The following is a 23,408-nucleotide window of genomic DNA, read 5'->3' as shown; positions in this document are numbered from 1 at the left end:
GTGTGTGTGTGTGTGTGTGTGTGTGGTATCTGGAAGGATGTATAACAAACAAACAATTGAGATTCAAGATAGAAAATAAGAGGAAGGGTTTTCACTGCAAGTTTTTAATATTGTTTTCATGTTTAACCATACGATTACATACCTGTTCAGAATAGTAAAAAAAGAAAGAAAGAAGTTCAGAATCTGTTCCATGTCAGCCAAAACCGCGGTGATGATGGAAAAAGTAGGTGCTGCGTGAGGCAGACTAAAAAAATGGGGGTGTTTCCCTTCGGAAGGACAAAGTGGATGCTGCATAAGATCTAAAGTCTATGGCCCTGGCTGGTTTGGTGGATAGAGCATCGGCCTGTGGACTGAAGGGTCTCAGGTTCAATTCTGGTCTAGGTCACATGCTGGGTTGTGGGCTCGATCCCCAGAAGGGGGCGTGCAGGAGGCAACCAATCAATGATCATCATTGATGTTTCTATCTCTCTCTCCCTCTCCCTTCCTCTCTGAAATTAATAAAAATATATTTTAAAAAATAATAAAGTCTATGAAATTATGAACCCAGGTGAGCCCGAATAAGTGGAATCCCTTCCTCACAAAAGACATATGCGAAGATGTTTCATGCTCAATAAAACAACAATATTTATTTCATTTTTAAATAACAAATAACTCAACCATATACAGAACTTATAATTTATAACAACAAACTTCCTTAACACCTGTAATGCTCCTAGAAGGGGAAGACAGGGAACATGGGTGGACAGAAAGGAATGAGAAGAATGGAGCGCTGCGGATCTGGACATGGGCACCTGGAGTGGGGCCAACAGGTGGCTGGGCGCCCCGGGAGGGCCCAGGAGAAGCGTCCATTGCTGTGACCTCTGGTTTGAGGACGAGCCTCAGGTTCCCTCGGGGAAGCAGATGCCCCGGGGACCCTGGCAGCGCCTCCTGAATGCGCCTGCGGCTCTACCACGAGGTGGGGCAAGCGCAGACATGGCACAGCAGCTGCTCTGAACAGACAAATGGTCAGTGAGCCAGCAGCTCTCCAATGAAGCCGCATAAACCAACAGTGACGGTGAAAACAGGGAGCGGAGGAGGGCCTTCCTCCCACCTGTGCAGGGACTGGTTCTCGGCGCAGGGGGACGGCAGAGCTCGGATGTCCGTTCCTCTTACATCCAGTGGTTGTTCCAGAGGAAGCGCAGCAGCGCGTGACCTCCCGCATGGAAAACCACGACAAAGTGCGCCAGTGCCTCTCTGCCTTCCCGCTGAGCGTTCTGTTCAAAAAGAGAGAGAGGGTTTGTTTGTTGTTTGTCTTAAGGCAATAGAATAACCCGAAGTGGGAAATTCAGGATTATATTAATTCAATCAATACCAAAAGCACGCTTCTGGGGCTGCTTTATGATGTAGACGAGCTGGAGGAGACTATCTTGGGGGTGAGTGATGCGCTCCCCTGCACCTGTTCTCCCACCTTAATCCCCAGCAAATGGGGGCCCTCTTTTCAGGGCTGATGCCGCTCCTCTGGCTTCCCAGAGCACTTTCTCCTCCTCTCAGAGAAGCAAGGAAGCTTAGTTGGGGTTGGAAGAACTGATGGGACTCAGATGGGTGTAAACCCCTAACACTCCTCATCCCCTTCCTTGCTTTATTTTCCTCCAAAATATTTATGACCGTCTGATAAGCTATGTACTTTATTTATTTATTCCTTGTCTCCCTTGAGAATATAAGCTCCCTGATCTCAGGGAGTGTGTCTGTCTTGGTCACGGCCCTGTCTGCAGTCCGGGAACAGCCCGACACACCAGGTACTCAGTACCTGTTAGCCGACTGAATGAATGAATGATAAATTATTAGCGGCAGGTTAAGGACTTTAGACGTCGTCCTGTCAGTAACAGGAAACCACTAAAGGATTTTTCTCTTTTATAATTTATATCCGTTAGGAAGATGAATGGATTTCCTTCCAGCAAGGCAGACAAGAAAATGGGCGCTGAGCCAGATGCTGGGATAGGTGACCAGATCTCTCTGAACCTCAGCTGCTTCTCTTGAAACACCTGTACCACGAATGGATAGGGTTCCTGTGAGAATTAAATGAAAGGAAAAGCTGTTTTCCCTCTGCCCTCTGAGTGTGTTTTCAAAGAGCACCTGGAAGAAATCCTATATAATAAACCCTAATATGCAAATTGACTGAACGCAGAACGACTGGTCACTATGACGTGCACTGACCACCAGGGGGCAGACGCTCAAAGCAGGAGCTGCACCCTGGTCTTCAGTGCGCTTCCACAGGAGAAGCACCGCTCAGCCAGAAGCCAGCCTCTCCAGCCTCCACAGCAGCGCTAAGGATGCCTCGGGGGATGTCCAACTGCTGGCCCAGCAGTCGGACATCCCCGGAGGGGTCCCAGACTGCGAGAGGGTGCAGGCCGGGCTGAGGGACACTCCCCCCACCCCCAGTGCATGAATGTCGTGCCCAGGGCCTCTAATAAACGTTAGTTTCCCTCCCCACTTTTTAACAAACTAAGAAGTTCCCTATGCATTACTGTATCAGTAAGGGTCCCAGAGAAAACAGGTGGCACACTCAAATTAGGAAAATTGAGGGTGGTTTGCATAAGGAGACGATCTACACAGTGGGTAGGGGCCACAGGGGGTGGTACAGTACCGAGGGCTGGTAACCACAGAGTTGGTGCCACTCCTAGGCCTATAGGGACACGGAGGGTGCAGTTTCTAGAACCCAGAAGAAAAGAGTCCTTCCTGTAGAGAAACATTTAAGATCCTAAAAGTGATGGGAAGACTATTATAAAACATACTTTATATCTAGGAAAACGATATGCCCTGGATTAAAAAAAAAAAAAGACCAGTTCCTGGAATCAAAACCCTATATAACTCAATAGCAAAACATGTCATTTTGAGCACCAGGCCTATTTGAAAATACAGAATGCTCACTTCGTGAAAAGAACAAGACAGCAGATGTGTGGCAGTTCAAGGGCAGTCGGTTCAGCAGACAAAGCATGGCCTGCTGAGCTCCTTGCTCGCGTTCAGGAGGCAGAGTGAAAGTTTCTTTAAATATATCAAAAGCAGGAAGGGACCTGGCGAGTCAGTGTGACCACTTGATGGAACTGAGTACAAAAGGTGGGTAAACAATGACTATACATAAAGGAAATGAACCGTGCGGGGTTTGAAATTCTGTTGAAGTTGCTGGATTTAAGCCTGGAAGCAGCAGAGTAAAGCCTTTGGCATTTTAGAACCAAACTTAGAAGACATTTCTAAAATTATTTTAAAATTATGATGTGGTCTATTAAGAGTGTTCTAAAATGCAATTCTGTGGTAGAGAACAAGCGATCTTTAAAAGTCTAGGTCAGCCCTAGCTGGCTTGGCTCAATAGATAGAGCATCAGCCTGCGGACTGAAGGGTCCCAGGTTCGATTCCGGCCAAGGGCACATGCCTGGGTTGCAGGCTTGATCCCCAGTTGGGGGCGTGCAGGAGGCAGCCGATCAATGATTCTCTCTCATTGACATTTCTCTCTCTCTTCTTCTCCCTTCCTCTCTAAAATCAATAAAGAAATATGTTTTTAAAAAAAAAAAGTCTAGGTCAAAGCCCGCTTTGTAAATTCCTGCAAGGAAAGCGAGGGCAGGCAGAAGGGTAGACATGTAGATCGATGGAAGAGAACTGAGAGTCCAGAGATAAACCCCCATTTACAGGCCATTGATTTCCCATGAGGGCCGGGGGAAGAACAGTCTTTTCAACAACCGGTGCTGGGAAGGCTGGGTGCCCATTCCTGCAAGGAAAGCGAGGGCAGGCAGAAGGGTAGAAGGGTAGACATGTAGATCGGTGGAAGAGAACTGAGAGTCCAGAGATAAAACCCCCATTTACAGGCCATTGATTTCCCATGAATGCCGGGGGAAGAACAGTCTTTTCAACAACTGGTGCTGGGAAGACTGGGTGCCAGCATGCAAAGATTGAGGATGGACTTTTAACTCACACCATATGCAAAAGTTAACTCCTACTAGATCAGAGACCGAAATTTAAGAGCTAAAACTAAAAATCTCTCAGAAGAAAATATGGGTGTAAATCTTCATGACTTAGGATTAGGCAATGATTTCTCAGACAGGGTGCCAAAAGCACTAGAAACGAAAGAAAAATGAACTTCCTCAAATCAAAAAACTTTTGTTTTTCAAAGAATACCACCTAGGTAGTGAAAAGACAGCCTACAGACTACGAGAAAACATTTGCAAATAGTATTTCTTATAAGGAATTTACATCTAGAATATATACTAGTAAAGAACTCCTACAATTCAATAATAAGAGACAAATAACCCAATTTTTTAAATGGGCAAAGGATCTGAATAAACATTTCTCGAAAGAGATACACAAATGACCATTACGCGCTTGAAAAGATACACAGCATTAGCCATCAGGGAAATGCAAATCAACACCAGAGTGAGATAACTCCTCAAGCCCACTGGGCTGGCTATAAACAAAAAGACAGTAAAGCCCTAACCGGTTTGGCTCAGTGGATAGAGCGTCGGCCTGCGGACTGAAAGGTCCCAGGTTCGATTCCGGTCAAGGGCATGTACCTTGGTTGCAGGCACATCCCCAGTAGGAGCTGTGCAGGAGGCAGCTGATCGATGTTTCTAACTCCCTATCCCTCTCCCTTCCTCTCTGTAAAAAATCAATAAAATGTATTTTAAAAAAAGACAGTTAATAACAAATGTTGAGGAGGGATGAGGAGAGACTGGAACCTATGCGCTGCTGGTGGGAATGGAAAGTAGGTCAGTCACTTTGGGAAACAGTCTGGATGTTCCTCCAACCGTTAAACATAGAATTCTCATCGAGCACAGCAATTCCACGCCTAGGAATGTACCCAAAAGAACTGAAAACATATTCTACACAAAAACACGTACCCACGAGTTCACAGCATCATTCTTCATAATAACCCCAAAGCAGAAACAACCTAAATATCCATCCCCGGGTGACTAACTAAACACAATGTGACCTATACAGACAATGGAATATTATTCAGCAATAAAAAGAAATGAAGGACTGACAGGTGCTACACATAAAACAAAGAAAACCTGGGGCCGTTCTGTGTTGATTTATGTGGCTGCAGAAGCAAATTTAAGGCTTATAAGCAAATTACAAAAGGTAAAGAAAAGGAGGCAACGTGGAAAAGGAGGGTTACATGTGTCCTACCCTGGTCTCGCCTACTCAGAGAAAAATATTAGCAGGACCCATGAGTATTCAAAATTAGCTGATCAAGAAGCAGGAAAGTTGAACTAAGGAATTTCCAGAAGGAAAAGTGAAAATGTTCCTACAGAAGAAACTAGCCTAGAAGGGAGAAGACAAATAGCCTGGGTGCGCTGTAAGAAAAGACACACGGTAAAGAGATATTCAACTCCAAATCCTGGAAGGGCAAAGACAAAAAGCAAGTTAATTTTTCGGTTTAGATGACATCAATTGGTCATTTTCTGTGGGCCAGGCTCTGTTCTAAGTGACTTACATAGATTCTCTCATTTAATTTTCACAACAGCCGTATGAGGTAGGTGCTGTCGTGACCTCCTGGTTACAGAGGAGACCCAGGGAGGGTAAGTAACTTGCCCCCTGTCGCACAGTGAACAGTGGTGAGCCAGACTTTGGACCCAGTACTGGGACCCTAAAGCCAGCACTTAACCCCTTAGACCACAGTTGACGATTTGGTGAGCAGGGAGTCCATGTGAGTATCTCTTCTATGTACATTAAGCCTCCGGTGTGGTACTGGGACACGGTTGTCCAGTGAGGCCAGAGAGTGAGGCTGTGGGGTGAGGTCTTCCCTGAAAGGGGTGCTACACAGAAAATGGGTGGAGGTCGGAAGACACTCCCCCCCGCCCTCTGCGCTTCAGGCTCTTGGGTCCAGATGTAAAAAAGAGGTGACTCCTAGGAGAAAAGGGGGGCAAATAGTGGAGACAGTATTGGGGTGGTGCATGTGTTTTGGAACCAGCAGACGTGGTTCAGGTCCTAATTCTGAGACTTACCAGCTGTGTAACCTAGGAGAAGTCACTTAACTTCTGGTCACCAAGTTCCTCATTTGAAATGTGAAAATAGTAATGATCTCAGCTTCGTTGGTGGTTGTAAGAATGAAATAAAACAATACAGCCCTGGCCAGTGTGGCTCAGTTGGTTGAGCATTTTCTCATGCACCCAAAGGTCGTGGGTTCAATTTCCACACAGGACACATGCCTGGATTACGGGCTGGATCCCCAGTCAGGGCTCGGTGGGAGGCAGCCAATCGATGTTTCTCTCTCTCTCTCTCTCTCTCTCCCCCCCTCCCTTCCTCTTTCTCAAAATCAATAAGAACACATTTAATAAATAAATAAAACAATGCAAGTGAAACTGTTAGCATGGTCCCTGGCAAACAGCAAGTCCTCAATAAGCATCAGTTACTATTACATAGCTTTAGTTTATCCTCCAAATAGAGTTGAGCTGGGAGCGAGGTCAGTATTGATCCCGTGAGCCCAGGGAGAAAGCAGCACTTTATAATCCAAATTCTTATCTCGAGCTTCAGTGTCTCCTCTAACTCCAGACCTGTTCTTACAACTCCTGTGCAACTTTACAACGTCTCAATCTGCATGTCTAATAGAACGTCAGACTCACGTGCCCCAAATCGAGCTCTGTATTTCCCCCAAAACCTGCTCTTCGGTTTCCTCCATCTCAGTAAAGGGCGCTACCACCCACCCATCCAGAGGCTCGGGCCAAAACCACTGAAGTATGTGTTCCTTTCCTCTCCCTCGGCACATCCCGCTCATCGGCCAATCCTGCAGGCTCTACTTCTAAACGCACCCTGAGTCTGACCGATCATTTCTTACCACCTCCACTGCTGCACGCTGGCCCAGCCTGTGGGGTCTCCTCTGCCGCTCTGGCCCCGGATACAGCGCACTCTGCACGGAGGCCAAGCCCCAGACCTCACTCACTCCAGCCCTTCTGGCCTCCTTACTGTTCCTTGGGCCTGTTCCTGTCCCAAGGGCTGTGCGCTCGCTGTTCCCTCTGCCTGGAACACTCCCCCCACGTAGTCCCGTGCCTCATCCCTCACTTCCAGTCTCTGCTCAAACATCACCTCCCCAGAGATACCGCTTCCCCGATTGCCCACCCAAGCCAGTCTCCATCACTGTCTTCCAACGCTGCTCCAGTGGGCTTCCTGCCTGACGGTCCGCTGCCTGGTCTGTCTCCCTCCCAGACTGAGGTCTGTGACAGTAGGCTCACCCGCCCCGCTCTCTGCTCCAGCTGCCAAGGCCTGCGGCTGAGCCTGGCGTATAGTAGGTGTCCAATAAATATTTGCCTTAATGAAATCGGTCTATCAAATGGCTTATTTGACTGTGTTTATTTCATCTTTGTTTCCTTCTTGCTTTTAGTAGTGTTGCTGTCGGGGCCTCCCATTCATGTTTGGTCTCGGAATGTTTTATCTGAGAGAAAAGCTGTACACTGTCCACATTTGGACCAGAACACGAAAGAAGACATGGCGCTCCCTGAGCCAGCGCAGTGGCAACAGCAGTGATGAGAAGAATCGTCACCGGAGAGGGGAAGCGAAGGACAAGAAGTTGGGTCCGAGGGGCAGCCACCCTTCCTATCCCAGAGCCCACGTGATCGGTCTCTCTCTGCTGCCAACTCCAGGTGGTTCTGAGGAAAACTAAGTTGGCTGTGAATTTCATTGCCCCTAAGATTTCAAATGGCAAGCATTATGCTTTCCTGTTTGCCCCCAATACCTCTTACAATCAGGAGAAACTAAGAGATCGGTGAGAGTGGGGCTTAGATCATACCTCGGGGTTGGTTCAGGAGGATTAGTACAGTCTAAGGCAGAGGTTGGCCTCCCTGACTGAGCATTCGATTCACCTGGGGAGCTTTCAAAATGCCTGGTGCACAGGCCACACCTCATGCCAATTCAATCAGAACCTCTCAAGGTGGGGCCTAGGCATCTGTAATTCTTTTATATATATACTAGGGGCCCGGTGCACAAATGTGTGCACCTTGAAAGGAACTGTGGGCCATGAGGCTGCAGTAAGCACAGGGGAGGGTCTTGGCCCATCCTCTGAGTCCCCACCCTGCCCCTCCCTCCACAGCGCCCCCCGAATCTGCTGGCAGCCCCACTCCTGCTGCCGCCGCTTCCATGTGCTGACGGCGCCAGTCCCGCTCGCACCCGCTAACGGCACAGAGCGATTGGGGCTGGTGCCAGCAGCAGGTGCGAGTGGGTACAAGTGGCACCTTACACCTGCTGCCCTGATCGCCCCTCAGGAGCAGGGGGAGGTGGAGAAGCCCTCAGGGGCGATCAGGGCCAGCAGCCACCACTCGCACTGATGATGGCACCGAGTGATCGGGACTGGTGCTGGGCACTGGCAGTGTGTGCGAGTGGTGACTCCAGTGCCAGCTGCGGGTTCAAGCAGGGCCGGCGCTGGCAGTGGGTGTGAGCAGTGGCTTTGGTGCTGGCAGCAGGTGTAAGCAGGGTCAATGCCGGCAGTAGGTGCGAGCATCGGGCAGGACCGTCGCACGCAGGAACAAAGAATTTTCAGTAACCACTAGAGGCTTGCCCTGATGACAGTGGCCGGTGCCCCGCCTTGGTCTGGTGCCCCTGCTCACCTGCTCCACCATCCCACCGTGGCCAATGCCCTCCATGTTTTGCACACACCCCCTGATGGTCAGCACACATCATAGTCAGCACACATCAGTTTTTCCAGTTGTTCCACTGTTCAGTCTATTTGCATATTAGCCTTTTATTACATAGGATTTTTAAATATTTTTATTGATTTCAGAGAGGAAGGGAGAGGGAGAGATAGAAACATTAATGATGAGAGAGAATCCCTGATTGGCTGCCTCCTGGGGATCAAGCCCGCAACCCAGGCATGTGCCCCGACTGGGAGTTGAACTGTGACCTCCTGGTTCCTAAGTCAATGCTCAACCACTGAGCCACTCCAGTCGGGCCAGCATCTGTAATTCTTGAGATTACACTAGGTGATTCCAAAAGGCATCCTAGTTTAAGGGTGTGCAGCAAAGTCTCTCACACGTTAATGTGCACACAAATCCCCTGTGCAAAAAATTAGATGGTGCCCTGGCCGGTGTGCTCAGTGGTTAGAGTGTCGGCCTGCGCACCAAAGGGTTGTGGGTTCGATTCCTGATCAAGGGCACATACGTTGGTTGCAGGTTCACTCCTCGCCCCTAGTTGGTGTACGTGTGGCATGCAACCAGTCAATGTGTCTCTCTCACATCGATGTTTCTCTCTCTATCGCCTCCCCTTCTACTCTCTCTGAAAAACAATGGAAAAAGATATCCTCAGGTGAAGATTAACAACAACAAAAAGGAAGATGGTGATTCCAGCGTGTGGGCTGGGATTTTGCACATATGACCGGCTGCTAAGTGAAGCTGAGGCTCCTAGTGCATGGACCACAGTTTGAACAGCAAGTGTGAGGTCATATACTGACCTTGAGTCAGGTTCACAATTTTCAGATTGAATGCTTGGTAATCCAGACACTACTAATCCACGTGTTCTGGGCATCCCAGCCACTTAGCAGCCGTCGTTCCGCCTGCTCTTTCTCCTACCTGCCGGCCCTTCCTAGAGAAACAGAGGCCTCACCTCTTGAGCCATCCAGTGATCAACGCTGTCTCCAATGTTCTTCAGCTGCATGGCCAACTTGTGGACTGTTTCCTCCGGGTGATGGTTCTGGCCAAGGCTCTTTTCCTTGGGCTGAGAAGGTGAATTGTGATCTGCATTAAGAGAAGAGAGTTCAAAAGAGATACTCCATTAACTGTCTGTGAAATGACTCACCACTAGTTACTAAAAACCATCTTAGACAATGAGAGGGATGAAAACCCATCATCATAATGATGATCAAAAACATGCCCTGGCCAGTGTGCTCAGTGGTTAGAGTGTCGGCCCATGCACCAAAGGGTCACGGATTCAATTCTGGTTTGATCCCTGGCCTCTCTCATCGATCTCTCTCTTTCTCTCTTTCTATTCTCCCTCCCTCCTTCCCTCCCTCCCCTCACTCTCTCTAAAAATCAATGGAAAAAATGGCTGAGGATTAAAAATAATAATAATTCTTTTTTTAAAAAATATATTTCACGTGTTCTGGGCATCCCAGCCACTTAGCAGCCGTCGTTCCGCCTGCTCTTTCTCCTACCTGCCGGCCCTTCCTAGAGAAACAGAGGCCTCACCTCTTGAGCCATCCAGTGATCAACGCTGTCTCCAATGTTCTTCAGCTGCATGGCCAACTTGTGGACTGTTTCCTCCGGGTGATGGTTCTGGCCAAGGCTCTTTTCCTTGGGCTGAGAAGGTGAATTGTGATCTGCATTAAGAGAAGAGAGTTCAAAAGAGATACTCCATTAACTGTCTGTGAAATGACTCACCACTAGTTACTAAAAACCATCTTAGACAATGAGAGGGATGAAAACCCATCATCATAATGATGATCAAAAACATGCCCTGGCCAGTGTGCTCAGTGGTTAGAGTGTCGGCCCACGCACCAAAGGGTCACGGATTCAATTCTGGTTTGATCCCTGGCACCGGTCAGGACCCATGCGGAAGGCAACCGATCAATATGCCTCTCTCACATCGATATCTCTCTCTCTCTCTATTCCCCCTTTCTCCCCTCACTCTCTCTAAAAATCAATGGAAAAAATATCCCTGGCTGAAGATTAAAAATAATAATAATTCTTATTGTTATCAAAAAACAAATCCTTGAATTGAAATAGATCAGTTCTGTTCAATAGAAATATAATTCAAACTACATGTTAATTTTTAATTTTCTAGTAGTAAAATCAGATACAATTAATTAGTAATTTATTTTATTTAAGCCAATATATCCAAAATATTACCATTACAACATATAATCAACATAAAATTATAAACGATATGTTTTGCATTCTTTTTATTATATGTAAGTCTTTGAAATCTAGTGTTAATTTATTCTTACAACACATCTGAATTCAGAAACTAACTATTCATTGGAAAACCCTTGATCTGCATTTATATTTCATGAAGTTCACATTTTAAAAAGTAGGTTCATATATCCAACTTGTCCCAAACACACTTGAAAATTTACCAACAATTAAATCAAGTGTCAGTTTATTTTAATTAAATAAAAGTAAATAAAACTTAAAATTTAGTTCCTTAATGGCACTGCCTGCATTTCATGTGCTCAAAAACCAATTAGTAGTCACTGTATGGGATAGGTCTGGATCTTCACAATTTTTTTATAAAGTAGATTTTTCCTTTTTTTACTCATGATCCTTGAATGAGCTCTTCCAAACCCTATTTGCTTCCAGCAACCAATGGGTGTTTTTAAGCACCATTATGAGTAACTACTATGCTGGGTGCTCTAGGGAACTTATCCTATATAATAAAAGCATAGTATGCAAATTGTCCCCTCAACCAAGGGGATCCTCCTGGAGTTTGACCAGAGGGTGGGGCCAGCTGGGGGAAGGGAGGGAGGCCCCAGCCAGTAGCCACCAGCCACTATGGACCCTACCGGTGCACGAATCTCATGCACTGGGCCTCTAGTAAAAAATAAAACGGCATGAGCTGGACCTGTCCTGAAGTTGCTCACAACACACTGGTTAGGGATGAAACAATTCCCAAGTGCTTTAGGAATACAGAGAAGGAAATAAATCTGGGCTAAAGTAGACACAAGAATGGCTTCATAAGTACAGCAAGTTTTGCAATAAACTTTTTTTTGTTCCAATAAAATTTGAGGACTTTGATTTTTCAGAGAATAAGCCCTGTCTTCAAAAAGTAGGAGAGACACACTACAGTTCAACATATGATATAGTAAGAACAGGGTCTGCAATGAATACATATCTATCAACAAGTGAATCTAAAAATCAAGTGAATAAAAAATCTGATGAACAGAGTAAACTGGTGAATATAATAGAATCAGGGGCATAGAAATAGAGTGGACTGACAATTCTCGGGGGGAAAGGGGTGTGGGAGTGCAGGAAGAGACTGGATAAAAATTGTACACCTATGGATGAGGACAGTGGGTGGGGGGTAAGGGCAGAGGGTGGGGTGGGAACCGAGTGGAGGGGAGCTTTGCGGGGGGAAAGAGGAACAACTGTAATAATATGAACAATAAAGATTTAATATCTAAAGGAGTTCATCACCACCAAACCAGCATTATATGAAATGCTGAAAGGTATTCTTTAAGAAGAGGAAGAAGAAAAAGGTAAAGATAAAAATTATGAACAATGAATACATATCTATCAACAAGTGCATCTAAAAATCAAGTGAATAAAAAATCTGATGAACAGAGTAAACTGGTGAATATAATAGAATCAGGGGCATAGAAAGGGAGTGGACTGACAATTCTCAGGGGGAAAGGGGTGTGGGGGTACGGGAAGAGACTGGACAAAAATCGTACACCTATGGATGAGGACAGTGGGAGGGATAAGGGCAGAGGGTGGGGTGGGAACTGGGTGGAGGAGAGCTATGGGGGGGAACAAAAGAGGAGCAACTGTAATAATCTGAACAATAAAGATTTAATTAAAAACAAACAAAAACAACAGTAATCCTAAATATTACACACAAAATTCAGAAACTGAAGAGAATGTGTGCAAATTCTAATGTATATGTTTAGAGAAATTTAAGAAAATATCACATCCATGAAATGAAAAAGGATGCACTGAGAAAAAGAATAATCCTGGAACAGATTCTTTCAGATTTACCAAATATAATTGCCAAAATTAAAAATACAATTGATGTCTCGCAAAAATGAAGTCAAGGAAATCACTCAGAAAAAGCCTCAGAAGTTGAAAAATATGAGAGAAAAGACAAGTGAGTACCAGTATGGAAAGACCAGCATCTGATTCATAGGCGTTCCAGAAAGGGAGAAAACAGGAAGTTATCAGAACAGCCTAGGACAGCTTCCCAGAGCTGAAGGACACCAAACTTCAAATTAGAAAGTCCCATAAAAAAATTTTTAAAAAGCCCCCATTTTTCAGGACAACAAACAGGGAAATAAAAACTTCACCTCTAGAACATATTGAAATTTCAAAACTGCAAGCATAAGGAGATGCTAAATATCTCCAAAGAAGAACACAGATTAGTTGGGCGGCTGACTTCCCCTCAACAATGGATACTAAAAAGATAGTAATAATAAAACAAGTAATAGCCTCTAAACATTATTTTCAAACTAGAATTCTATGCCCAGCCACACTCTCAATCGCACGGGAGATGTGAATGAAGACATCTGCAGCGATGCACGGTCTCCGAACGCTTTTCTCCCACACACGACGTCTTAGGAAGTCTTTTGAGGAAGCATTCCAGTAAAACTTAGTAAACAGAGCATGACTAAACCAAGAAAAAAGACGGGAGATTTAGCAAAAGGTGGATCCAGCCCATGTGACGGGAAGTCCCAAGGTGGTGATGGTGCAATAGGCCTAGAGCAGCTAGACCGGAGCGCAGAGCAGCTCTGGATGGGAAGCCCCAGGGAGGGGAGATCTGATAGAAGACACCATATGGTTGAAAATTTGGGGAAACTACAAAGGCAAAGAGACAGCCCAGAAAACAATAAAAGGTCACACAGGAAGTTTATGGCCCATATGTGAAGCAAATTAAAATGTGGCTTACGTTTAAACTGAAGGCATTGTTTTTACATGTTTTTTTTTTCTAAAATGATATTCGTCTGTGTTAAATCTCACAGCATTTGACCTATACGACTAGGCATGACTTTAAGCAATGGCAGCTTAAGTTTCTTATTTACTGGGAGGCGATTATTCTCCGGGAAAATCATTCTGAGTCATACGGTCTTTATTGCTGGTAGCCACCACCCCTAAGTCCCAGAGCATTAAGGGAGTTTGCTTTTATCTTTCAAATACAAAATCAACTATAGTGTCCCCATCTGGAAGGAGATGCCCTCTCATAATCAAACATCATTCATTCCTAACAATAGCTCATCTGAATAACAATTGCAAAGTAACTTGCTTAAACTTATCAGGACTGCTAGTCAATCTCGGGAAGGCCCAAGTCTCTTAGCAAGGACAAACGGATCCTTAAAGAAGATTGCTGGTGTCACCGGGACTGAGTCCAGTCCTGTAAGGGTCAAAGAAGGTTTGCAGGACAGGGAAGTGTGGGTTTGAGCTACCAGACCAGGTGTGGCATCACAAGTGTAGACTCTTCTGAGAGGTGCCCTGATGAAGGAATGAGAGAAAGGCTGTAGCAAGAAGAGGAGGCGTGTGGAAGGAAATTCTAAAGTTGAAAGCCTTGAGCAGGTTTGTAGGTCGAAAGAAATTGGAGCAGGAATAATGAAAAGCAGAAGACAGTGTAGGTCAAATTGTTGAGGCAAAGGAGGAACAAGAATGAGAACAGCCCCCGCCGAGAGGCCCAATTGGTTGAAGCATCGTCCCATACACCAAAAGGTTGCAGGTTCGTTCCCGGTCAGGCACGTACCTGGGTTGTGGGTTTGTTCGCTCTCGCTCTTGTCTCTCTGGTCCCTTTGGCTTTGCTCCTGCCCGTGTTCCCTCCACAGCCCATGGCCCACGGCCCTGCGAACCCCACATGCAACGGACTGATGAACTGCAGTGGGAAACACAAACCAAGCCAGCCTGATGCTGGGCTGGACTCAGCCCTAACAGGGAGGGAAACTCCGGACACTGGCTTTGATCTGAGCCCTGCTGAAGGCAAAACGGAACTTCTTCGTTGGTGGGACAAAGGGAAACGGGACCTTGGAAACTCAGGGGTGTAATTCTACAGAAACAAAGCTTTCTACAATACCCCGTCCTCCCGTGGGGGCCTCCGGAAAGTCTTATTCCAGCGGCACATCGAGAAGCCCACTTCCGCTGATCACTGATAACAGTTCCATTCTGCTCAGGGCTTGTATGGGAGGCAATATAACCATGTTTCTCTCTCACATATCTATCATCTATCTATCTATCTATCTATCTATCTATATCTGTACCTGTATCTCTCTATCTCTCCCTACTTTAAGCAATGGCAGCTTAAGTTTCTTATTTACTGGGAGGCGATTATTCTCCGGGAAAATCATTCTGAGTCATACGGTCTTTATTGCTGGTAGCCACCACCCCTAAGTCCCAGAGCATTAAGGGAGTTTGCTTTTATCTTTCAAATACAAAATCAACTATAGTGTCCCCATCTGGAAGGAGATGCCCTCTCATAATCAAACATCATTCATTCCTAACAATAGCTCATCTGAATAACAATTGCAAAGTAACTTGCTTAAACTTATCAGGACTGCTAGTCAATCTCGGGAAGGCCCAAGTCTCTTAGCAAGGACAAACGGATCCTTAAAGAAGATTGCTGGTGTCACCGGGACTGAGTCCAGTCCTGTAAGGGTCAAAGAAGGTTTGCAGGACAGGGAAGTGTGGGTTTGAGCTACCAGACCAGGTGTGGCATCACAAGTGTAGACTCTTCTGAGAGGTGCCCTGATGAAGGAATGAGAGAAAGGCTGTAGCAAGAAGAGGAGGCGTGTGGAAGGAAATTCTAAAGTTGAAAGCCTTGAGCAGGTTTGTAGGTCGAGAGAAATTGGAGCAGGAATAATGAAAAGCAGAAGACAGTGTAGGTCAAATTGTTGCGGCAAAGTCTCAGAGGTTAAGGAGGAACAAGAATGAGAACAGCCCCGCCGGGAGGCCCAATTGGTTGAAGCATCGTCCCATACACCAAAAGGTTGCAGGTTCGTTCCCGGTCAGGCACGTACCTGGGTTGTGGGTTTGTTCGCTTTCGCTCTTGTCTCTCTGGTCCCTTTGGCTTTGCTCCTGCCCGTGTTCCCTCCACAGCCCATGGCCCACGGCCCTGCGAACCCCACATGCAACGGACTGATGAACTGCAGTGGGAAACACAAACCAAGCCAGCCTGATGCTGGGCTGGACTCAGCCCTAACAGGGAGGGAAACTCCGGACACTGGCTTTGATCTGAGCCCTGCTGAAGGCAAAACGGAACTTCTTCGTTGGTGGGACAAAGGGAAACGGGACCTTGGAAACTCAGGGGTGTAATTCTACAGAAACAAAGCTTTCTACAATACCCCGTCCTCCCGTGGGGGCCTCCGGAAAGTCTTATTCCAGCGGCACATCGAGAAGCCCACTTCCGCTGATCACTGATAACAGTTCCATTCTGCTCAGGGCTTGTATGGGAGGCAATATAACCATGTTTCTCTCTCACATATCTATCATCTATCTATCTATCTATCTATCTATCTATATCTGTACCTGTATCTCTCTATCTCTCCCTTCTTCTCCCTCTAAAAATCAATAAAAACATTCCTCTGGTGAGGGAAAAAAAAAAGAATGAAAACACGTGGAAGGATGAGCTTTGACAAGAGGGGCCCCCTTTCTTGTGATAGGATAGGAGACAAGGTGTGGTGCTCACACAAGGAAGTCTGGAGCAAAGGGGAAGGAGACCCACCTGTTGCCCATGATGGCATCAATTCCATACATGGAGCGGGAAATGAGGCCTCTGCTGAGACAGTGGGGGTGCTGAAGAGGCTGAAATTAGTCCCTAACAGAAATGGAAGAAAGAAAACTGATTGGAGTTGTATAACAGGAGCTAAAGACAACCATCACCCCTCAAAAAAGAGGGGAAACAATGTATTTGACCTTGATGTGCATTGTCTTTCCAGCTGGCAAGGGTACTAAACTTGTACCCAAAGAAAAGAAAAATGTAGCTGTAACCGGTTTGGCTCAGTGGATAGAGCGTCGGCCTACAGACTGAAGGGTCACAGATTCGATTCCGGTCAAGGGCATGTACCTTGGTTGCGGGCACATCCCCAGTAGGAGGTGTGCAGGAGGCAGCTGATCGACGTTTCTCTCTCATCGATGTTTCTAACTATCTCTCTCCCTTCCTCTCTGTAAAAAATCAATAAAAGAAAAGAAAAATGTGTCCTATCCTCCCATAAGGAAAGGTCGAGTCTTGCTCAATTACTTTCTAATTGCCTGTTCTTAGGCAAATTACTTCACTTCTTTGTGCCTCAGTTTCCTCATTTGTTAAAAGGGAATTTAATATTCTTATAACTATTAAACAGTGGTATTTATAAAGTTCCTGGTTTTACAAAAAGCCCTACATTATATGTCTTAGCTACTACTACTGGACTTGGTGTTAGACAATATTTACATATACAGTAATGTAAGCCAGAGTTTTTGGTTTTTTAACTTTAGAATCAACTGATGGACAAAGTATGGGAAAGCTGGTTGTGACTGGAGGGCAGAACGTAACTGTTAACAATTGTGGCTACAGAAAAATCCTATATAATAAAACCCTAATATGCAAATTGACTGACTGGCAGAACAGTCGCTATGATGTGCACTGACCACAAGGGGGCAGACACTCAATGCAGGAGCTGCCCCTGGTGGTCAGTGCACTCCCACAGGGGGAGCACTGCTCAGCCAGAAGCCAGGCTCATGGCTGGCGAGCGCAGTGGCAGTGGTGGGAGCCTCTTCCGCCTCCTTGGCAGTGCTAAGGACCCCTCAGGCCTAAGCCAGCAGGCAGACATCCCCCAAGGGGTCCCGGAGTGCGAGAGGGTGCAGGCTGAGCTGAGGGAGCACACCCAGTGTACAAATGTCGTGCACCGGGCCTCTAATTAAAAGATAAACAAGATAAATAGCAGGCTGTGGAAGGCTGAGTAAGAAGAAAGCAGGGACATTAGTATCTTCACTGTATAAAATGCTGGCTCATGTGATATTGCTGAAAACATATGAAATAAAAAAATAGAAGTTTAAATTATTTAAGTTTACAAAGACAAAAAGCAGAAATATTAAAAGAATAATTTAACTATCAAACATGAAATAGAGGGTATACTATAAGCTAAACTTCACTGTCATGTCAAGGAAAGGATGGATGGCATCAATAAATGAAGAGACAGAGGAATAAAATAGTTGTTCCCAGCACTGCTGCACATGACTATCAGCTTAGAGACCTAAAAATAAAAATAAACTTAAAAAGACGATTTTGTTGGTCTGGAAATAACACAACACGTAGGTATTTTTTAAAAGCTCCCCAGGTGCTTCTAACATACAGCCAGGGTTGAGAACCACTGGCCTAGAAAACTGGAAAACACAGTCAGTTAAAGAGTTGTCCTTCTAGGAATGGGACATGGGATGGGGTGGGGGTGAAAGGGAGAGGCCAAACACTGACCTTGTATTCATTCATTCAACAAATATTTATAGACGCCCTTCTAGGTGCCAGGCACTGCTTTAGGCCCTTTTTACCATAAGCTCTCCAGTTCACGTTTCCATGAACATGTAAGTTGTTTTGATTTAAAATTTTTAATGCAACACAAAAAGCAGCATCATTGCCTGAATCCACACTTTTAAATACATTGAGCAACTAGCAAGAACCGCTGCAACCTGAGTGGAAAGGGCAGCCACCTATGCAAGTTGATACAGTTGGGGAAAAACAACCTTTTACTTGGAGGCGGGGTAAGTGTGTGTTGGGGGGAGGGAGACAGCCAGGCTGCAAGCTGACTGGGAGAAGACCATGGGAAGAGTGCCTAAGGGCAACCCACTTCCCAGCACCCCCTCTCCGACCACTGGATGCCACTGAGCCAGGGCTGCAGCTGAGTTTGAAGGTTAAGAGCTCTGAGGGCGATGGTCCCCAGAGCTCCCGGACCCTACAACAGAGTAGAGAGTAGGAGGGAGAGGATAGGATTGGACAGGAAGGAACAAGGTCTCAATGCATTAATCCACCTCAGCCAAGGTGGATTAACGAGTTGATTAAATAGGCGGCTTAACTAGTAGGTGAAATATATGGCCCTTTGCAACCTTACTTACGGCCTATCATTTCAGTTCCTATTCTTGTTTTCAAGAGGATCTTGAAATAGACACATACTATCTCACCTCAAGCCATTTTGAAATGACACATTAATGATTACTTAACACTCCAGCAAGGATAATTTGACAATTACCTGAGAAAAGGTGAGAGCACCAGTGAGGGCTGAGAACTCACCCAGGAGAGAAGGTGCCAGAGAGAAGAAGAGGGAACCAAATAAATGTCACCTATTTCAAAACCAGTTTAGGGCCAGCCCTGCTTGTGCCAATCAAACGAATACTGATTTGCAACTAGTTAACTGGTTAATAGTCACCTGGGAAATACAAACCTAGTACATTATTTGCATTAGGAAGATGGATTACCAGGGGGGCAGAGAAGGAAGAACCTGGAGCTGGGAGGCAGCACAGGACTGAGTGCGCCTCAAGCAATTGGCGTGTTTTGCATTCTGGAACTCAACATAATAACTATTTGTAGTTTTCCGTGTCTGACCAAGTAAAGGATGAAACCCTTGAGGACATGTATCTATTTCAGATCTCTGGGGCCGAACTCAGTGCCCTACACATGGAAGGTACCCAACACTGTTGATTGTGAAACATGCAGCTGCAGAAGGGGGCGGGGAGACTGCAGCAGAGATGAGAGTAAGAGTTAGATGAGAAGTTGGCTACTCTGTAAGTTCACCTAAGGACAGCCCTACCTTTCAGTTTGTTTTGAAAACAGCTCTCCTTTCACTTAAGTTGTAAAATAGCAACAATAAAGCACATTCAGGTATTTTAAAGTCTTGGAGATGCGCTAACAATTGGTGGTGAGAGTGTAAATTGATACAACCTCTCTAGGAGGCAATGTATCTATTTACCCAATTTTACAAATGCAAAAACATTCAAGGTTATTTGTTGTAAACAACCCAAATATACATCAATAGGAAACTATTTAAATGAGTGATGGTGTATGCACACGATGAAACATGGGCTGTAAGAATGAGCCCTGGCCGGGCGGCTGGGTTGATTCCAGTGTTGTCCCAGACATTAAAAGGTTTTGGGGGCACATACTTAGGCTTTGGCCTCAAGCCCAGGTCGGCGCTCATAAGGGAGGCAACCATCAATGTTTCTCCCCCTTCCTCTCCCTAAAAAATCAATACAAATGATTTTAAAAAGAATGAGGAAGCTCTCTAAAAATTAATGTCAAAAGATCTCCAAATCATACTGTTAAGTGAGAAAGCGAGCAAGAACAGTCTACTTAATAGTCTACCTTTTGCCTAAAAAGTGGGAGTATAAAAATCTATATTCCCAGTTGTTCAAAATTGAATTAAAAAAAAAAAAACACCTCCAGAAGGATATCCGAGGATATAAGGACAATGGTTGCCTATGATAGGGAGTGATGATGGTGGGAACTTAGCAGATGGGAGGTAAAAATGCAGGAGAGAGTTTTCACTCTATGCTTTTTCATACTCTTTAGTTTTCCAACCGTGAGAACGTATTTTTAAGCAAACACTTAGACAGCTCTGACAGTCCGTCAGCCTCTGTTGCAAGCCATTTAGAATTAGTAGCTCGTTTATTATAATTGCTGTCTCTTAGATGCCTTGTCGAGTCTTCCAAACTCATGTGATCTCTCAGAACTTTGAGTATCTACTGTTCTTTTACTTCTGTTGAGATACATCATACTCCACATTTTGTTGTCATCGCTGCATGTTTTCAATATGTGAAACATAAATGATCATGCATACTAGATGTAGACATAAGTATACTTGCCTAGTGGATAAAACCTTGTCTGTAAGGATAATTACAGGTGACAGGTTACTGCCTGAGAGCTGGGGCTGAGAGAAGGGAGTGAGTGTTCTGAGACTGCGAGGCCAGCTGATGGGTGCACAGTGGGGGTGGCGGGGACAGGCAGCCGCTGGAGAGGGAGAGGCTGCCAGCTGCTCCCTCTGCCCCAGCTGCTCCCTCTGCCCCAGCTGCTCCCTCTGCCTGCAACTCCCACTCCCTTCGGGTGTGGGTCCGGGGAAGCCCCCTCTGACCTCCCTGCTGGGCCAAGCCTCCTTGTAGCATCTGGACCTCTTAGAACTTGGGTTGGTGCCGTGACCGGCCGTCTGCCTCCTTGATCAGCCGGTAGCTCCGGGGGAGCGGCCCCGGACCGCGCACAGTGCCTGGAACAGAGGAGGCCCTAGCGCGCTTTTGAATGGATGAAGGAGGAGGATGCTACCCGGAGGAGGAGGAGGAGGAGGAGGAGGATGCTTCCCGGAGGAGGAGGGGAGCGTGGGTGAGCCTCTGGGGAGGAAGGCAACGCGGGCAGCCGGGCCCTCTCCGCGGAAGAAGGTCGCGGGACTCGACTGTTCTGCGATCACCCATCCCTTCCACACGAGTCACGCACCTACATACGCACACACACAAGTACAGAGAGATGCGGGTTTTTAAATCCTCCCCTTTCACACGGATACGTTATTACATTCTCACCGATGGGCGGGATCTCGTTTTGCTTTTACGCATTTTCGTTTTCCCAAGAGTTCCTAATTCCCCTTAAGTGACAAATCAGGATGGTTTCTCTGGACTTCCCTCGACTTTTCTAAGAAGACGTGGCTTTAAGTTTCTCACACAAACATTCTGCTCTCTTTGCCCCGCAAGAGTTGCTCAGACGTGTAGACTTCCCCGAAGTGTCAGACCCAGTCTGGTTTCACACGCCGCTTTCCGGCCAGTGATGGCCTGCGATTTCCATTGTCAGTGTGTGTGGCAAAGCCTCGGGCGAGGGGGACCTTCTGGATAACCAGTTTCTCACGAGGAGTTTCATTTGGGGCAGTACTGGGGGCTTTTGTTTTAAGGCTGCCGGAAGGGGAGCCCCCCAGCCCGCTGAGGGACCTTCCGCGTCCCCGCAGCCTCACGCCCCGAGCTCCCAGCGGGGAAAGCGCGCGCTCCGCCGGGCGCCGGGTCTAGCGGTCACGTGGGACACCTGTGGCCAATGGGAAACGAGCACGGCCGGCGGTGGTCTCGGGCGCTGCCGCGGGGCGCGGGGCTCCCGCGAGATCCGGAGGGAGCGTGAGATCGCCCCGAGGGGAACGGGAGACGCCCGAGGGGAGCGTGGGACCCCCGAGGGGAGCGGGAGGCCCGGTACCGGATTGCGCCGCCCATTTCCCCAGGTTTGGCGTTCTCGACGCCTAGTAACTCCGTGTCCCGCTCACGCCGCCCCTTTCCGCCTGCACATCCCCCCTTTCTTCGGGGAGATCGTGAAACGTGAGCGGGAAACGCGGGGCGGCCTCCGGGGCCAGCGATACCGTGCAGAGAAATGGGGGGCCCGCCCGCCAGACTAAGACGCCCGTCACACAAAAGATTTGACCTACGGAGTAAAGCGGGAGTTCTAGGCATGAAAACAAACGTGCAGATGAGGCTGCAGGTGTTGCTGCGTCAACCAGCGGGGGTAGCATTATTGCTTCCTCACCCGGTTTGTCCTTTTGAGGTGAAACCAGGAACGCATTTGGGGTAAATGGAGCAACCGCCCCTGGCACCTCGGAAGGCTCCCCTCAGCTTTGCAGGAATCTGAGGACCGAGCGGTGTAGCGAGTGCGAAACACTGGGAAAGGCTTACAATAAACTATGTTCTCGAATCGGAATGATTGCACGGCTCTGTGAATATACGAAAAACCAGTGAGTTGTGCTCTTTAAAAGGCTGAACTTCATGATGTATGAATTGCATCTCAATTAAAAATATGTTGACAGGCGACCAAGCCTCGGGCTTTGAGAATTGTCACCTGCACCGATGAAAGTTCGGCATTTAATTGAGTTCTTTCTGGAAAATGGGCTCCGCGTTTGATAATGGGGGCCAGAGACTCTCTCAGTGCCTGAAATTTCCACTTTCTCGGTGGCATGTGATGCTTTTAAAATTGGAGAACAGTTTGAGATTAGTTTTAACACCTTTCATGTGTCTAGCATATTTTAATCCCAAAGTCTAAAAACCCACACGTTTGACGCCAACACTTTAATGCTCTTCAAAACATAAGACTAGTTTTCCATCAGTCTGAGACATTTAGGAATTACATATTTTTGCAAAACAAAATTTCAAGTTTATCTTCCCTTCAATTCTTTCCTGTACTGGCAAGTCAAGAAGGAATCTAATCTGAATTTTTCCTACCTTAAGAATGCAGACATTACCAGGTCAAGTTTAAAGACAAGTTTTTCTAAAAAGATAAATTTGATCTACTTAAATTGCTTTGGGGTCATCTTAATTAGTTGTCACATCAGTGAGTCAGGGCTAACAGGAACTAAATAAAAATTAATACCATGAAGCAAAGAGCAACGTCCGCTTAGCACATAGAACTTTAAGAGATTTACCGCCGTCTCCTTACAGTTAATGTTTAAGTGATCTATTTAATGCCCAAATTTGTGTCCTCAATACCAAGAAAAATACATGCCAAGTAGAATATTTCTTTTGGTTTAATATAAATATCTTACCTGGGCTCCTTGACATGGCTGGAACTGGCTGGTTGCTGGCAAGTCTGGTCATGTATGCCTTCTGAAAACTGTATTTCACACACAGCGATTTGCAACAATTTGTTACTTTGGGAGAGGGATTCAGGAGTTCTTTAGGTTCACAAACAATGGCATTAATTTTTTTCTTCTTCATGTTTTTTCCCTGTTGAAAAATATATTTTCAGAGACTTTCCCCCATTTCTCAGTATATATTTGGCATGCTAGATGAATATGGATGTTCTAACAATACAAGCAGCTTTATTCCATA

The 23,408-nt window shown here is 46.3% G+C and overlaps 1 protein-coding gene and 1 long non-coding RNA gene across 2 annotated transcripts in view; one reads left to right on the top strand and one right to left on the bottom strand.

The window, feature by feature from the left end:
- Positions 1 to 2,059, top strand: part of LOC106723982 — a 5,538-nt gene extending 3,479 nt beyond the window's left edge. Inside the window, exon 2 of the long non-coding RNA XR_001359735.1 lies at positions 1,911 to 2,059. This is a non-coding gene — a long non-coding RNA (uncharacterized LOC106723982). The remainder of the gene's footprint in view (positions 1 to 1,910) is intronic.
- Positions 1,063 to 23,408, bottom strand: part of STK38 (serine/threonine kinase 38) — a 100,596-nt gene continuing 78,250 nt past the window's right edge. The window contains exons 9-11 of the mRNA XM_014529610.1: positions 23,123 to 23,303; positions 10,137 to 10,267; positions 1,063 to 1,253 (exon numbers count right to left, since the gene is read on the bottom strand). Coding sequence (XP_014385096.1) covers positions 1,149 to 1,253; positions 10,137 to 10,267; positions 23,123 to 23,303 — 417 coding nt within the window. The 3' untranslated portion in view covers positions 1,063 to 1,148. The remainder of the gene's footprint in view (positions 1,254 to 10,136; positions 10,268 to 23,122; positions 23,304 to 23,408) is intronic.

This window comes from Myotis brandtii, unplaced genomic scaffold, assembly GCF_000412655.1.
Source record: "Myotis brandtii unplaced genomic scaffold, ASM41265v1 scaffold687, whole genome shotgun sequence".
Taxonomy (NCBI): domain Eukaryota; kingdom Metazoa; phylum Chordata; class Mammalia; order Chiroptera; family Vespertilionidae; genus Myotis; species Myotis brandtii.
Note: the sequence above shows the minus strand (reverse complement) of the source record. Positions and strands in the feature narration are given on the sequence as shown.